At 47.4% G+C, this 17,242-nt stretch overlaps 1 protein-coding gene across 2 annotated transcripts in view; it reads left to right on the top strand.

The window, feature by feature from the left end:
* Window positions 1-17,242, top strand: part of KIF13B (kinesin family member 13B) — a 171,986-nt gene that overhangs the window by 103,020 nt on the left and 51,724 nt on the right. For both annotated transcript variants that reach the window (XM_069975804.1, XM_069975806.1), the window contains 4 exons: window positions 10,803-10,976; window positions 11,299-11,456; window positions 12,532-12,664; window positions 17,048-17,194. In XM_069975804.1, coding sequence (XP_069831905.1) covers window positions 10,803-10,976; window positions 11,299-11,456; window positions 12,532-12,664; window positions 17,048-17,194 — 612 coding nt within the window. The remainder of the gene's footprint in view (window positions 1-10,802; window positions 10,977-11,298; window positions 11,457-12,531; window positions 12,665-17,047; window positions 17,195-17,242) is intronic.

Genomic DNA, 17,242 nt, shown 5'->3' with positions numbered 1-17,242 from the left:
CCTGGATTAGGGCTGGGCGATAATGGCTTAAATTAATATCGCGGTTTATCGTACATATTGCCGCGGTAACGATAAATTGAGCGATAATTATGACACGCCCCCTTTTGAAAACCACACCCATTTGAAACACGACGTTTCGGCGTCTCCTATGCCATTTTCAAGTGGCACTTAGGAGACATAGGAGACTCCAAAACCCTGTGGTTTACTTATGAAGTTTGCTGCACATCATTTTATGGAATAAATCCACATTTTCACATTTGTACTACAATCAGAGTGCTGCAAAGTATTTTTTACTAGCTGATCCAAGGTCTAGGATTTGTCTGCTGGCCCCCACAGTGCTGCCTATATTGTTTGCTATAGCTATCTATAGCTAGCGATCAACCTCTCTATCTAAGATAGATAGATAAATCAGAAGAATACCGCAGCACTCATGGGATAGAATTCAACACAACGTGTTTATTTCCCCAAACATGTTGTGTTGAATTCTATCCCATGAGTGCTGCGGTATTCTTCTGATTTATATTACCTATACCGGGTGGTCACTGGTATATACCGCCTGGCACCATATTCATCGCTACACAAGTGCTGCATTCATTCTGAATTTCTAAAATAGATAGATAGATAGATAGGAGATAGATAGATAATAGATAGATAGATAGATAGATAGATAGATAGATAGATAGGAGATAGATAGATAGATAATAGATAGATAGATAATAGAAAGATAGGAGATAGATAGGAGATAGATAGATAGATAATAGATAGATAGATAGATTATAGATAGATAATAGATAGATAGATAGATAGAAAGGAGATAGATAATAGATAATTAGATAGATAGGAGATAGATAGATAGGAGATAGATAGATAGATAGATTATAGATAGATAGATAGATTATAGATAGATAGATAGATAGATAGATAGATTATAGATAGATCGATAGATAGATTATAGATAGATCGATAGATAGATTATAGATAGATCGATAGATAGATTATAGATAGATCTATATCTATCTATCTATAATCTATCTAATTTCTCTCATATCTATCTATCTATTTTACCTGCTGTTCTGCCCTGACCCCTCCCCCCCCCACATACAATTGGGGTCAGGTATGGGGTCGGCACCTCCTTGCTCCCCCGGGCACCGCTCTCTCCCGCACAGGAATCCTCCCTGTCACATATATCTGCTGTCAGTGTCCCGGGCAGAGCGTCGCACACGGCTGCTTCCAACACTGACAAATGATAACAGGCCCCGAGGATTCCTGCGCGGGACAGAGTGTGGTGCCCGGTGGAGGGAGGATGTGCTGACCTATACCTGACCCCCTGCAGCCACTGTATGTGAGGGAGAGGGGGGCCACGGCTCGCTGTGAGTGCAGCTTCCAGAGCCATCCGGCAGCAGCGATGAGCACACACTGGAGGGGGAACTGCTACCTGGAAACAGCCTGTCACATCTCCAGCCTTCTTCCTTACCCCCAGCAGCACTGTTATCAGTGTCCTGAGCCGAGCGTCACACATGACACACGCCCCCCCCCCCCCCCCCAGACAGCAGAATAGTTTTACCCAGGCCAGGCAGCGGAGGAAGAGGGACGCGAGGAAGCCTGAGGGGAGCAGAGCAAGCGGCCTCTGGGTGAGGGGAGGAAAAATACCGCAGATACCGTCCTGGCAGAGTTGAGGTCGGTTAACCAACGCCAGTGACGGTATCGGTATTTTTGCGGTATACCGCCCAGCCCTACCCTGGATGATCAGCAGCCCACACATGACCGATCTCAGGAGGCTTTACTCATGGCAGCACACAGGACACAAGGCAGTCATTCTTCCAGATGTCCTGAACAGTTTTAGGAGGCGTCATCAGAGACATTAACTTTACCCCAGTCCTCTGCAGTTTTTGAAGAACGTCAGTCTGTCTTTATGGCTTCTTTGCAGCTCATTGTGCCTGCAGATACACTGACACCTGCCTGCTGTCATTCCTTGCAGCTGAACCATTCCTGTAGCTGAATGCTGTATAGGAGACGACCAGGCGCTTACTTGTATCTAAACATTCTCTATAGGGCTGACTTCACCCTACGTCTTCGCAAACCTGTTTTTTTCATCCATCTTTGCAAAAAAACGGATGGAAAAACGAATGCATGTGTGTGCATCTCTTTTGATCCATTTTTTTTTTTGTATTATAAAAAAAAGACCAAAACACACCTATTTTTTTTAACATACACAAAAAAGGAGTGTGAACCCAGCCTTAGCAACGTCTTGCACGATATTAACTGTAAACGTTTACTGGGCCTATTACACGGCCCGATAATCGTTTAGCAAGGGCTGCAGGGACATCGATGTCCTTGCAGCCCTAGCTAAACTTGCATACATTACCTATCTGAACAGGCCACGTCGGTCCCGGCCAGTGATTGGCTGAGCGGCCTGTCAGGTAAGCCAGGACGCTCTGAAGCTGCAGTGCGCGGGACCTGGGGAGAAGCAAAGCGCAGGAGGAGCCCTGGACCGTGGATAGATAATGTATTTACTTTGCGATTTGTCAGCCGCACACTGCTATTACATGTACCGGTGCGCGTTCGGTGGCCGACAATTACAGGTCCAAACCCATATCAACTATCAGCCAATGACAGCGATCATCGGCTGATCGCTGTGTTTATTACACGGATCGATAATCGGCTGGATAGGGCTGATTATCGTTCCGTGTAATGGTACCCTTAGTATCTCAGTTCAACACAGAAAAAAACGCATGCATAAGCTTAATCCCTTAAGGTCAATGCCAGTTTTAATTTTTGCACTTGTGCTTTTTCCTCCTTAAGGGGTTGTCCAGCAAAAAATTTTTTCTTTCAAATCAACTGTTGTCAGAAAGTTATATAGATTTGTAATTTACTTCTATTTAAAAATCTTAAGTCTTCCCATACTTATCAGCTGCTGTATGTCCTGCAGGAAATGTTTTATTTTCAGTCTGACACAGTGCTCTCTGCTGACATCTCTGGCCGAGACAGGAACTGTTCAGAGACGGAGAGGTTTTCTAATCAAATCTCTTTTTATTAAAACACAGAAATGTTTCACAGGCATTTAAACACAAAGCTCAACAACAAGGAAGAGTAGGGGCCACACAGCCCAATGACACAAATACAGATCTGTACAGAGTATTTTTAGATTTGAGCCAGTTAGGCAACAATTAGCCAGTAAACGAAGGCAGAGGAAGTAAGATCTAGGCCTGATGAGACAGGCTGGGCATGTGTGGGCTCAAACAGGGGGTGAGTGAAACTGGGTAAAGGCACAAATAACCGGGGGAGGAAGGGGGGGGGGGGGCAAGGTATCTAGATGTCAATTAAGAGCCAGTAGTCGGGCTAAAGTGAGCGCGTAGTAGTGTAGTCCATGGGAGCCAGAGGGAGGAATGTTAATCGTGTGTAAGGGAGTGACAGCTACAGATCTCCTCCATTCGCCGTACGTCCTCCACTTTCTCAATCCACCTAGTCAGGTGGGGGGGATCGGTCGACCTCCAGTACAGGGGGATCATCATTTTGGCAGCTGCCAAGAGGTGGGTAATCAGGTCCTTTTTCTTGGGGGCGTAATGAGTGGAAGGGGCCCACAAAAGTATCAGTTCAGGGGTGAACACCGGGGTAGGGCCAGGCAGTTGGGCAATTAGCGAGAGGACCTGGTCCCAAAAGGGGCGGATGAGTGGGCAATGCCACCATATGTGGGACAAAGTCCCTCTGTCATTGAGACAGCGCCAGCATAGATCTGTAGGAGAGATGCCGTGGTCATATAGGAACGCTGGGGTCCTATACCAACGGGAAAACAGTTTGAAGGAAGATTCCTGGATGCGAATGCAAGGAGAGAAGCCATGAGAATGATTCATAATAAATTGGGACTGGCTGGGCGTAAAGGAAATCTGCAGCTCCCGCTCCCAATCTCTGAGACAGCTTGGAAGTGAGCCGTCTGGGGGGGTGATGAGGGCGGCATATATTCTGGAGAGGGGCCTTTTAGGGTATTGTGGGAATAGGACCAGTCTTTCTAACCAGTTGATGTCCCTTGGGCCCATGGAATGGGTAGCATAGGTGTGGCACACATTGTGAATATGTTGAGACTGGAAGTGTTTGGAGGGTAATAGGCTGGAGACGTTGAGCGGCTCATGTCGCCGAGTCAGGTCCCTAAGATGGTGTTTAGACAGGTGCTTCCATAACGGAGGAGGGGGGAGAAGTGTATTAGAGGAAAGTGAAGGTAGGAGGTGGAGAGGAGTAAGGGGAGAGGGAGTGGAGAAGGCATCATCTCGGACACATAGGTCCCTCAGTACTGATAGGGTAGCGGCAAGTAGGGGGCAAGTGGGCAGGGAGGAGGGGCTCAATAGGTGCGGATTCCAGAGCAGCAGTTCCTTGGCAGTGGATAGTAAAGACAATTCCATGTCGATATGGGGAGGCCTGTTAGGTGAGGTAGCATATCTGGCAAAGGACAGCCATCTAGTGAGATGGGAGGCTTCATAGTATGTCCTGAGATCTGGGAGGGAGAAGCCGCCACACGACCTAGGAGGTGTCTATTTGTCATGGGCTATCCGGGGTTTGCCTGAGTGCCAAAGAAAGCGTGAAAAAGTTCTGCGTACACTAGTGAAATAAACTTTAGGGATGTGGATAGGTAGGCATTGAATGAGATAAAGGAACTGAGGCAGAATATAGGCTTTCAGGTAGTTCCTCCTACCCACCCAGGACATAAAGGGAAGGTGGAAGTGCATAAGTGAGGTAGAGATCTTGGTAAGGAGGGGCAGGAAATTGGCTGAGAATAATTGGGCCGGGTTGGGGGGTATGTTAATGCCGAGGTATTTAATACCCCTGTCTGGCCATAAAAAGGGGAATTGGGTTTTTAGCTGGGAGATTAGGGGGGCGGGGGCGGAGACATTCAACGCCTCGGATTTAGCGTAATTAATTTTGAAGTCTGAGACCAGGCCAAAGTCTCCAAAAATATCCAGCAGGGCAGGGAAAGCAGCTTTAGGGTTAGTGATAAATATTAATAAATCGTCAGCGAACGCTGCCGTAGTATGTACCAGGGAGCCGATCTTAAGGCCCTCTACTCTGGGATCCGCACGGATTTTTTGGATCAGGGTCTCCATAATCAGGATAAAGAGGGAAGGGGAAAGGGGGCAACCTTGTCGGGTACCGTTATAGATGTGAAACATTGGGGACAGGGTGCCATTTATTTTCAATTTTGCATATGGGGAGGAATATAGGGAAAAGATAGCGGTGACAAAGGAGGGCGGGATTCCAAATTTTAGAAGGGTGTGTTTCATAAAAAGCCAGTTAACTCTGTCGAAAGCCTTCTCGGCATCGGTGCCGAGAAGGACCAAGGGGGTTTTAGAGCTTTTAGCGAACTGTGTGGCAGCTATCACCCTACTAGTATTATGTTTACCCTCTCGCCCCGGGACGAATCCCATCTGTTCCTCACCGACTAAAGAAGGCAAGAGTGTGTTCAGTCTTGAGGCCAAGATCTTGGCCCACCATTTGACATCCGTGTTCAGGAGGGATATAGGGCGATAGCTACCACACAGCTCAGAATCTTTCCCTTCCTTGGGGATAATGGCAATATGTGCCTCTAGTGCTTGCTTGGGGAGCGGGGTACCGGCCAAAAGGGAGTTGCAGAGGGACAAGAAGCGGGGGGTTAGGATGTCTTGAAATTTTTTATAATATAGGATGGGAAAGCCATCAGGGCCGGGGGCTTTACCTGAGGGAATTGAGCCGAGAACCTTCTCCACTTCCTCCAAGGTAATAGGGGCTAGTAAGGTGGATTGTTGGGGGGTGGAAAGAGAAGGGAGCGTAAGAGAATTTAAGAAGGAGTTTATCAGTGACAGGTGGTCAGAGGGAGTGTTGGCTGAAGGGGGGGGACGTAGGTTGTACAGAGAGTGGTAAAAGGCTGAAAATTCTGTAGCAATGTCCTCAGTCCTGGTGAGAAGAGAGCCAGATGGAGAGCGAATGGCACCAATGTGAGATTGAGTGGCTCTCTCCTTCAACAGGAAAGAGGTTAATCGGGAACATTTGTCCCCATGTAGATAGAACTTACATTTAGACCTCAGGAAGGCTTTGGCTGTCTGGGCATTTAGTAGGTCCTTTACCTGATTGCGCAAACTTGTTAGGTCGGACAAGGCTTGGGTGGCTCTCGATTTTTTTATGGAGAGATTCTAAGGTAGAGATTTGGGAAAAGAGAGAGTTAAGCAATTTCATTTTTTCTTTTTTCTTAGCCGAGGCTAGAGCAATGAGTTCGCCCCGTAGCACTGCTTTGTGGGTTTCCCACAGGACAGGGGCGGAAATATCAGGGGACTCATTTTCAGCAAAGAACAATTTCAGTTTAGATTGGATTGTGTCTACGCAGGAAGGATCACTCAGCAATGTTTCATTGAGCGTCCACTGCATGGGCCTATGTTCAGCGGGGAATAAAGAGAGCGTGCACTCTACTGGTGCATGGTCCGATACGGCAATGGAACCTATGGCAGCAGACGTCACCCTTTGGCAGATCCTTTGAGACACAAACAGGTAATCTATCCTATGGTAGGAGTCCCTGGGGTTAGAATAAAAGGAGAAGTCCCGGCCAGTGGGGTGGAGCAACCTCCAGGTGTCGACAAGATGCAGGTGCGAGAGTTCTTTTTTTAATCGACTCAGTTTGCGGTAGGAGACGTGTGAGGAAACGGAGGTTGAGTCCAGTGCTGGTTCTAGGACCGTGTTGAGGTCACCTCCTATGATGCAGGTACCTTCTGCAAAGGTGGTGAAAGTACGTAAGGTGTCACAAATCCAGGGAATAGGATCAGCATTGGGAGCATACAAACATGCAAATGAAAACATTTCTTGTGCAATAGTGCCTTTAACAAAAAGGTATCTGCCATTGGGATCGGTCTGCTGTACAGATAGAACAAATGGGAGGTGTTTAGAGATGCCAACACTAACCCCCGCTGCGGCCTTATCCGGGTGAGGGCAATGAAACCACTGGGAGAAGACAGCAGTGGGCATTTTTGGAGTGCTAGAAGCTCTAAAGTGAGTCTCCTGTAAGAAAAGGACAGAAGCCTTTTGAGCCTTCATGAGCCTAAGTATTTGGGACCGCTTTTGCGGCACATTCATACCCTTTACATTATAGGAAATACATTTTAGGTTAGCCATATCATGTAAAAAGACGGGAGAGACGGCTCCCTCGTAGGGAATCCATAGGTCCATGGCCATGGAGAGACAGTACAGGGGGGGGACAATACATAGACGAGGGGGGGGGGGAGGGTGGAACAGGAGGGAAGGGGACATACATACAACTTGTATATACATTGCAATATGACCTGAGGGCAGAGGGTCAACAGAGGCCAAATGAAATAGTGCAAGAACAACCTCTAGGAGCAGAGGTAGCTAGGGGGGGGGGGGGGGGGGGGGGAACAACCAATAGCCTAGTACTACTGCCCACTAGGGGGCCCACAATCATGTAAGAACAAACTTAATAGAAATATAATCTAGGGGGGGGGGAACCGGGTAATACGGGCAATGACATTGAGTGACAAACACTAAGTTGAACTAAGAACTAGCGAGTGATCCATGTGGAGAACAAAAACAAGGTTAAAGGGAAAGGACACCTGAGCCAAACCAGACGAACTGGATACAGGAGCACAGCAGAGCGTCCAAGAATGTTCATCCATCTCCTTGGATGCGTCGGTCTTTTTTCTGTTTAGGTGATTTGGTTTTACCCTTAACGGACCAGGACCCGGGATCTGGCAGAGTGGGGAGACCGGACAACGGGGGCACCGGCAACCAGGAGGGGATGTCCAATGGTTCCAAGTCAAGCTTATCCCAGAGCACGGCCAGGTCGGAAGGCGTGCGGACCGTAAGCATCTTGCCGTTTTTCATTATGCCCAGGCCAAATGGGTAGAGCCATCTGAAGGGGATATTCTTGGACCGGAGAGCGTCCAACAGCGGTTTAAGCAGGCGTCGTTTGCTAAGTGTGGAGGCCGCAATGTCCTGGAAAACTTGGTAGTCAAACCCCTCGATGGATAGGGGGGCTTTTTCCCTGGCCGCCTTGAGTATGGCCGCGGCATCCGGGTAGGCAAGCAGTCCACAGACAACATCCCGAGGTGGCTCACCTTGAGCTGGTTTGGCCCGTAGGGCCCTGTGGATGCGCTCAATCCTGACGGAATCCGCCCTGTCAGCGCCAAGTAGGTCGCTAAAGATGGCGGCGGCTAGCTGCGGCAGGGCCTCATGTGCGTATGTCTCCGGAATGCCGCGTACTCTGATATTTTTCCTCCGGTTACGGTTTTCTTGGTCCTCTATGGCTAGGATGGCATCATTAAGGCGGTCGCCATAGGTATTAAGGCTTTTAGCTACTGCGGAGCTGTGGCGGATAATGTCGGCCTGCTGATTCTCTACTTGCTCTACACGGAGGCCAATGTGCTGTACGTCATGTCGCATATCCGAAAGTTCTCTTATGATAGGGGCCACCAACCTTCTCATGAAGCTCTTTGAGACAGGGCCAACATCTGAGTCCTCTCCAGGTTCTGAGAAGTCATCCATGCTTTCATTATCTGAGTCGCGCTGGCGCGCGGGCAGTTTCTTCCCCGTCGGCGCCATCTTGGATCCCACTGAGGCAGGGGAAGCCGAGCGTTTGTTAAGGAATTTCTCCATATCTGGTTGCGAATTCCGCGCTCGGGGGGTTCCAGGGGTGTCCTTGTGCTTGTTCCTAGTGGATCTGTGCATTCTGGGGTGTCCGGTTCCACCCAGCAATGTGGAGCCCCGTCGTGGGCAGAGGAGCACAGGAAAGTGTGTGCTACTCCATAAGCAGCTAGGCTCCGCCCCCCCGACGGAGAGGTTTTCTATGGGGATTCATAAAAAACGAGACAGAGTTCCTTTCTCGGCCAGAGATGTCAGCAGAGAGCTCTGTGTCAGACTGAAAACAAAACAACATTTCCTGCAGGACATACAGCAGCTGATAAGTATGGGAAGACTTGAGATTTTTTAATAGAAGTAAATTACAAATCTAAATAACTTTCTCAGTTGATTTGAAAGAAAAAGATTTTCGCTGGACAACCCCTTTATGTTTATAAGGCCATGGTGTTTGCATTTTTTTCACCTACAGACCCACATGAGCCCTTATTTTCTGCAACACCAATTGTACTTTACAATTTTTCTGGATTTGCACTTTGCATTTTGGAGCCTCGGGCAGAAGAAAGGATCTCGCAATCGCAAGGGGGTTATCCATCCTACTAGACACCAGGCACGCCGGGAGCACAGTATTTAAATGCAGCTGGCATGTTTGACAGCTGCATTTAAATGCTTAATTAGCCGTCGCAGCAACGGGACCCCCCTCAGCTAATAGAGGTGCCCCCATCTGCAAATAACAGCCGGGAGTGTCGCCGTCGTGAGCGGGGTCCCAGCGGGACCCTTCTCTGAACCCTCCTTGCGCCACCATCACGTACCAGGTACATTATGGGACGCTTACGGGTTAAGGCTGGGTTCACACTACTTATATTTCAGTCAGTATTGTGGTCCTCATATTGCAACCAAAACCAGGAGTGGATTGAAAACACAGAAAGGCTCTGTTCACACAATGTTGAAATTGAGTGGATGGCAGCCATTTAATGTCAAATATTTGCTGTTATTTTAAAACAACGGCTGTTATATTGAAATAATGGCCGTTATTTACTGTTATATGGCGGCCATCCACTCAATTTCAACATTGTGTGAACAGATCCTTTCTGTGTTTTTAATCCACTCCTGGTTTTGGTTGCAATATGAGGACCACAATACTGACTGAAATATACGTAGTGTGAACCCAGCCTATAGGAGTACTCCGGAGGGAAACAAAATGTTTTTAAATCAGAAAGTTATAAAGGTTTGTAAATGATTTCTGAGAACACTTATATTCTCCAGGACCAATTATTGTCTCAACAAAGTCATAAGGTCACTGAATACCCACCATCAACAATCAATACACCTATAATAGTATTCAGTAGCATGAAAATAGATAAATATATAGCCAATTGTATAAAATTAACAAATCTTTATTGAATATATCACAAGACAGAACAAAAATTAAAAGCAAGACCTGGGAGGTGGGAGGCCATATTGACGGGATATGGTATATGTTAATTTAAAGTGCAAATGCAAATAATCATGTAGACACTTAGTACCAATACAGCATAGTTACATAAAAAATGTATAAAGTGCTAGTGCCCGAGTGCCCAAATAACTGATTTTTGCAAGTGCACATGAACAATATTACCAATACAGTGTATAGGTCCCAGTACCTCAGGCATGCCACCTCACACTCCGTCGTTTTGCTACCTGCTTCCTCAGTGAGTTTGTTCTGTCTTGTGATAAATTCAGTAAAGATTTGTTCATTTTGTACAACTGGCTTTGTAAATTACTTCTGTTAATAAATCTCAAGTCCTCCAGTACTTATCAGCTTCTGTATGTCCTGCATTAAAGGGGTAGTGGGGCGCTAAGAAATTATTCAAAGAATAACACACATTACAAAGTTATACAACATTTCGCAAAAACTTGATCGATCAGCATTAGATTACCGGCATCTGGAGAAGTTAGATACAGCCTGAGGACTGCCTGGAAAACATTGATACATCATATGGTCTATGGCTGCATCCATGTTTTCCAGGACACCCTAGGACGGAATCCAACTTCTTCCGCCACCAGTGATCAAATACCGACCGATTGGAGTCCAACATGCTTGAATCATGCTCATCTGTAGTAAACATAGTAGTAGCATAATATTAGTAGTTGTAGTTAACGTAGTAGACAACTTAATAGTAGTAGAATAACTTCTTATTTTCTATCCTATGTCTTTTCAGGTTAAAGTTCTCCAGGCCACAGGGTTGCCGCAGCATCTTACCAACTTTGTGTTCTGTCATTATACTTTCTATGATCAAGCGGAGCCGATCATGGTGGCCCCTGAGGTGGACCCCAGCACATCCTCTCCTATCAGTAAGGAGCCCCAGTGCATGGTGGTCTTTGATCACTGTAAGGTGAGTATAGTAACTTCTCTTCTTTTTGCTGTGGGACAAGACAGAATACGGTAATAGAAAACTTTTATGGGGTTTGCAGTGTTGTGCTTAGTGTGTGTGTATGGATGGATGAATTCTTGGATAAATGGGTTCATAACAGGGGCTCAACAAGGAGATATTTAGTTTTGGTGGAGTGTGAAATTATTTTGCTCAATGAAAGAAAGACCGCTGCGGTTCCCTTATGGTACAAACCTACAAGAGACGACATTGACATCAGTAAGTTTGATGACAGGAGGTGTCACCTGACTTCTCTCATTCTTTTTCCATCTGTCTCATCTGTTAGGAGTTTTCTGTTAACATCACAGAAGATTTCCTGGATTATTTAGCCGAAGGTGCTTTAGCCATTGAAGTTTATGGACACAAAACTAGTGACCCCCGTAAGAATCCTGCCCTGTGGGACCTGGGAATAATCCAAGCTAAAACGCGGAGTTTACGGGACAGGTGAGTGGGGGTATTTTCTTCCTGTAGCCTTGATTTTTGCAGCCTGCTATTTGCCCCTGGGGGTGTGGTTGCCAGTAGCTTATATATTTCTTTTAAGGGTACAAACCCACTTGGCGTATTTGCTGTGTGAATCAGTCTTAAAAATAAGCAGGCAAAATGCAGGTTGGCTTTATACAATTGTTCTGCGTTAAAATACGCAATTGCGTATTTTTGAAGCGTGAAGCTTGTTGTTAGCAAAGCATCAGTTAACAACCTGTGCGAAAAACGCATGTAGCTTCACGCTTCAAAAATACGCAATTGCGTATTTTAACACAGAACAATTGTTTAAAGCCAACCTGCGTTTTGCCTGCTTATTTTTAAGACTGATTCACGCAGCAAATACGTCAAGTGGGTTTGTACCCTAAGGGTACAAACCCACACACCGTATACACAGCAGATACGCAACAAATACGCAGCAAATACGCAGCAGATTTGTTGGTACAGATTTGATGCTGTGTTCAGTTATTTAGATCTAATCTGCTGCGTTTTTGCTGCGTGTTTGCTGCGTATTTGCTGCGTATCGCAGCAGTAAATACGCTGCATATACGGTGTGTGGGTTTATACCCTAAATGTCATCTTAGGCTTAGCACTTATCATGAGATGACTCAGCTGACTCTGCCAAAGTCTATACAGCAGAGCTCATAAGAAAATGCACAAAATATCAGCTGTTGGGACCTCTAGTGGTCAGTGTGAGAACTGTAATATTTCAGGATTTGTATTTCTTTTTGCTACAGTAACACAGGTTGTGATCACCAATGGGAATAGGAACTATGTGTGACTGCTGACTCTATACAGCGCTGTAGAATATGTTGTCACTGTATAAGAATTTATGTACTTTTTTAGGGCAGTATGTTTTACTTGGGATGGGAGGGGACAGGTTCCTAACATTTGGCTAACACTGTATATAGCTGGACACCCAGTGGTTTATAGGGTGAGACTCAGATCTTTGTTAGCACTTTCGTATCAGTATAACCTTTAATGTAATAGTGGAGGGATATGGAGATTATTCACTAAGATCAGCCATGTTTCCGCTCAGGTGGAGTGAAGTCACCCGGAAGGTTGAGTTGTGGGTCCAGATCTTAGAACTGAATGAAAATGGAGAATTTTGTCCTGTGGAAGTTATCCCAGCCAAAGACGTGCAAACAGGAGGCATCTTCCAGCTGAGACAGGTACCACGCCCAAATATCTGATCATTCAGCTCCAGCCTGCCCCCTGCTGGAGGTCTAATATTTGGAACTCCACTGTAGCAGTAAGTAAAGTTTAAAGGGGTGCCCTAACTTGCTGATGGATTGTAATGGGGGGGGGTGCTCCACAGAGGTACATGGTACCTTTACAATGACACCTGGTGCACCATTAATATGTAATAAGAGTTCTTTGAATCTGCTTTTTAGCCTGATTGGGGCAATGGGGTCCTTTTAACCCTTCATTGCACTGATACAGCTGCCCATTCTTCTAACAATTCCCTGCAATAAACCATCCTCTATTAGGATCTGTCAGCAGGGGGGGATGCCCTAACCTGCCGATAGACTCCTGCCAATATTAAGCCGTCTGGTTAGTGGGGTCCCAGCAGTCAGAAGTCCCATACACAAATAGTTCTCTCATATTCTGTATATAGGTGGTTAACCTTGCGATAACCCCCTTTAACCCTTTTGAGTGTTCTCCACCCATACTATCACATTTTATATACTTATCTATCATCCTCTGATAATCTGGCACCTGTCCAGTTCTGAAATATGCAAAACAAGAGTCCGTGGAGCCTCAGTTACGAGTCTCAAAACACGGGATAGCCAGATATCTCTAGCCTGTTGCCAACGGGGTGCCTCCATGATGGGGAGAGCACCACACCACCCTGATAAATAACCCCTTAAGTCCCACTCGGTTGCGAGTATTGGAACATAGACAGGGAAACAACAGGGTGGCCCCTTTTGTCAATGTCTAACTCAAGGTGCGAGTATTGCGATCATGACAAGGGCTTGCAAAGGCAGGCTTGCTTTGCAAGCCCTTGTCATGATCGCAATACTCGCACCTTGAGTTAGACATTGACAAAAGGGGCCACCCTGTTGTTTCCCTGTCTATGTTCCAATACTCGCAACCGAGTGGGACTTAAGGGGTTATTTATCAGGGTGGTGTGGTGCTCTCCCCATCATGGAGGCACCCCGTTGGCAACAGGCTAGAGATATCTGGCTATCCCGTGTTTTGAGACTCGTAACTGAGGCTCCACGGACTCTTGTTTTGCATATTTAAGTTTTTGGGGGCATCAGTGGAGACTGTTGATTGAGTACTTCATTGGAATTTTTTTCGCTGTTCTCCTTGAGTTCAGTGATTACTGTGTTTTACCTGTCCAGTTCTGAACTAAAGGAATTTTCTCTACAATTTGCATTCCCAACGACTCTATAACCATTATGCGATATAGCTGTGTACACTAGAAATATGTGATGGCAGAAGAAATCCACACGGCCGCCTCCGTCATCTGCGTCCGTGCTATAATATTTGTCGTGTTCAGAGAGAATAATAGGCTGATGGTAATTTTGTCAGCGATCCTCCTCGGAGTCAGCGGAGGAGATGATACCCCGTCATTACCCCTCCCCCCATGTCTGGAGCCCTGTACCTGGGTAATGAATTGCTTTGTAGCAGCATTAATTGAGGTAAATGAGGGAAGCGTTTACCTGTGTTTGTTGCTGGAGCGGAGGATTAGTAATGTGCAGCGAGCGGCTCTCCCAGGGGCTCCGGGAGATGTCTGAGCCGAGTCTAATTGCTCCCGAGCTCGGTAATAACCCATTTCCCTCACCTTGTTGCTGCAATTACTGTCTCTGCTATTTTGTTAATTTTTCCCTATAGTTTATAGCTAATTAGCCAGTAATTCACATTAGCCGCCTCTCTGTGGGAAGGAGCTCAGCACATTCCTATACAACGGGCTGTGACGGATCAGCACCATGCTAGACAAATCACTGGTAGTAACCACTACAGCTCCACATGGCTACCATCATCTGGCCCCCATGGACCACTAGCTTATATGGGGTATACAGGGGAGCATAGCAATGCTTATCCTTCTGGTGCTGTTTTACATTACCGCACCCCTCCCCAATCTCCACCTCACCTTCTGCTGCTGATTCCCTTTTCTTCCAAACCCTGACATGAAGGACCAGCACTTGTTGCCTCTTACCCCTTTAGGGTATAAACCCACACACCGTATAAGCAGCGTATTTACTGCTGCGATACGCAGCAAACACGCAGCAAATACGCAGCAGATTAGATCTAAATAACTGAACACAGCATCAAATCTGCACCAACAAATCTGCTGCGTATTTGCTGCGTATTTGTTGCGTATCTGCTGTGTATACGGTGTGTGGGTTTGTACCCTTAATGGCATAAAAAAAGTTGGGCACTTGTTTAATACCCACCAAATCCCTCTCACTTTCGTAGATGGTTTACAACACTATGCTGGTCATGGCCTGAACCACCTGGCTCTTCATTGTCTCCCCTCCTCCCCTGTACATGTTATACAGATCCTGGCTCTAGTCTCCTCCCCTGTACATGGTATACAGGACCTGGCCCTTGTCTCCTCCCCTGTACATGGTATACAGGACCTGGCTCTTGTCTCCTCCCCTGTACATGGTATACAGGACCTGCTTCTTGTCTCCTCCCCTGTACATGGTATACAGAACCTGGCCCTTGTCTCCTCCCCTGTACATGGTATACAGAACCTGGCCCTTGTCTCCTCCCCTGTACATGGTATACAGGAACTGGCTCTTGTCTCCTCCCCTGTACATGGTATACAGGACCTGGCCCTTGTCTCCTCCCCTGTACATGGTATACAGGACCTGGCCCTTGTCTCCTCCCCTGTATATGTTATACAGATCCTGGCTCTAGTCCCCTCCCCTGTACATGGTATACAGGACCTGGCCCTTGTCTTCCCCCCCCCCCCCCCCCCCCTCTACATGGTATACAGGACCTGGCCCTTGTCTCCTCCCCTGTACATGGTATACAGGACCTGGCCCTTGTCTCCCCCCTGTACATGGTATACAGGACCTGCTTCTTGTCTCCTCCCCTGTACATGGTATACAGGACCCGGCCCTTGTCTCCTCCCCTGTACATGGTATACAGGACCTGGCCCTTGTCTCCTCCCCTGTACATGGTATATAGCACCTGGCCCTTGTCTCCTCCCCTGTACATGGTATACAGGACCTGGCCCTTGTCTCCTCCCCTGTACATGGTATACAGGACCTGGCCCTTGTCTCCTCCCCTGTACATGGTATATAGCACCTGGCCCTTGTCTCCTCCCCTGTACATGGTATACAGGACCTGGCCCTTGTCTCCTCCCCTGTACATGGTATACAGGACCTGGCCCTTGTCTCCCCCCTGTACATGGTATACAGGACCTGCTTCTTGTCTCCTCCCCTGTACATGGTACACAGGACCCGGCCCTTGTCTCCTCCCCTGTACATGGTATACAGGACCTGGCCCTTGTCTCCCCCCCCCCTGTACATGGTATACAGGACCTGGCCCTTGTCTCCTCCCCTTTACATGTTATACAGCACCTGGCTCTTGTCTCCTCCCCTGTACATGGTATACAGGACCTGGCCCTTGTCTCCTCCCCTGTACATGGTATACAGGACCTGGCTCTTGTCTCCTCCCCTGTACATGGTATACAGGACCTGGCCCTTGTCTCCCCCCCCCCCCCCCCCCCCTGTACATGGTATACAGGACCTGCTTCTTGTCTCCTCTCCTGTACATGGTATACAGAACCTGGCCCTTGTCTCCTCCCCTGTACATGGTATACAGGACCTGGCCCTTGTCTCCTCCCCTGTACATGGTATACAGGACCTGGCTCTTGTCTCCTCCCCTGTACATGGTATACAGGACCTGGCTCTTGTCTCCTCCCCTGTACATGGTATACAGGACCTGGCTCTTGTCTCCTCCCCTGTACATGGTATACAGGACCTGCTTCTTGTCTCCTCCCCTGTACATGGTATACAGGACCTGGCCCTTGTCTCCTCCCCTGTACATGGTATACAGGACCTGGCCCTTGTCTCCTCCCCTGTACATGGTATACAGGACCTGGCCCTTGTCTCCTCCCCTGTACATGGTATACAGGACCTGGCTCTTGTCTCCTCCCCTGTACATGGTATACAGGACCTGGCCCTTGTCTCCTCCCCTATACATGGTATACAGGACCTGGCCCTTGTCTCCTCCCCTGTACATGGTATACAGCACCTGGCTCTTGTCTCCTCCACCACACACGTTATATAGGACCTGGCCCTTGTCTCCCCAACACCACGACCATCATACATGGTATACAGGATTTTGCTCTTGTCCCCCTCCACTATACATGGTAGACAGGACCTGTCTCTCGTCTCCAGTCCTCCACCATACATGTTATACAGGACCTAGCTCTTCATTGTCTCCTATTCTCCACCATACGTGGTATACCAGGCCTGGCTATTGTCCCCTCCACCATACACGGTATAATAGACTTGGCTTTTGTCCCCTCTCCTCCACCATGCATGCTGTAAATGTGAGTATAATGTGCCTGTGTGTTCTCCTCACTATAGGGTCAGTCCCGGCGTCTACAGGTGGAGGTGCGATCAGTTCAGGACTCAGGAACACTTCCTCTAATAGAAGATTCCATACTATCCGTGTCCGTGGGGTGCGTGAAAATAGTGCATGCCAAGAGCGGCAAAGGACAGGATGGTCATCAAGTGAGTGGCTACATAGTCAATGATACTATCTATCTATCTATCTATCTA

Source organism: Dendropsophus ebraccatus, chromosome 6 (assembly GCF_027789765.1).
Source record: "Dendropsophus ebraccatus isolate aDenEbr1 chromosome 6, aDenEbr1.pat, whole genome shotgun sequence".
Lineage (NCBI taxonomy): Eukaryota > Metazoa > Chordata > Amphibia > Anura > Hylidae > Dendropsophus > Dendropsophus ebraccatus.
This window is presented reverse-complemented; position numbering and strand designations above follow the sequence as displayed.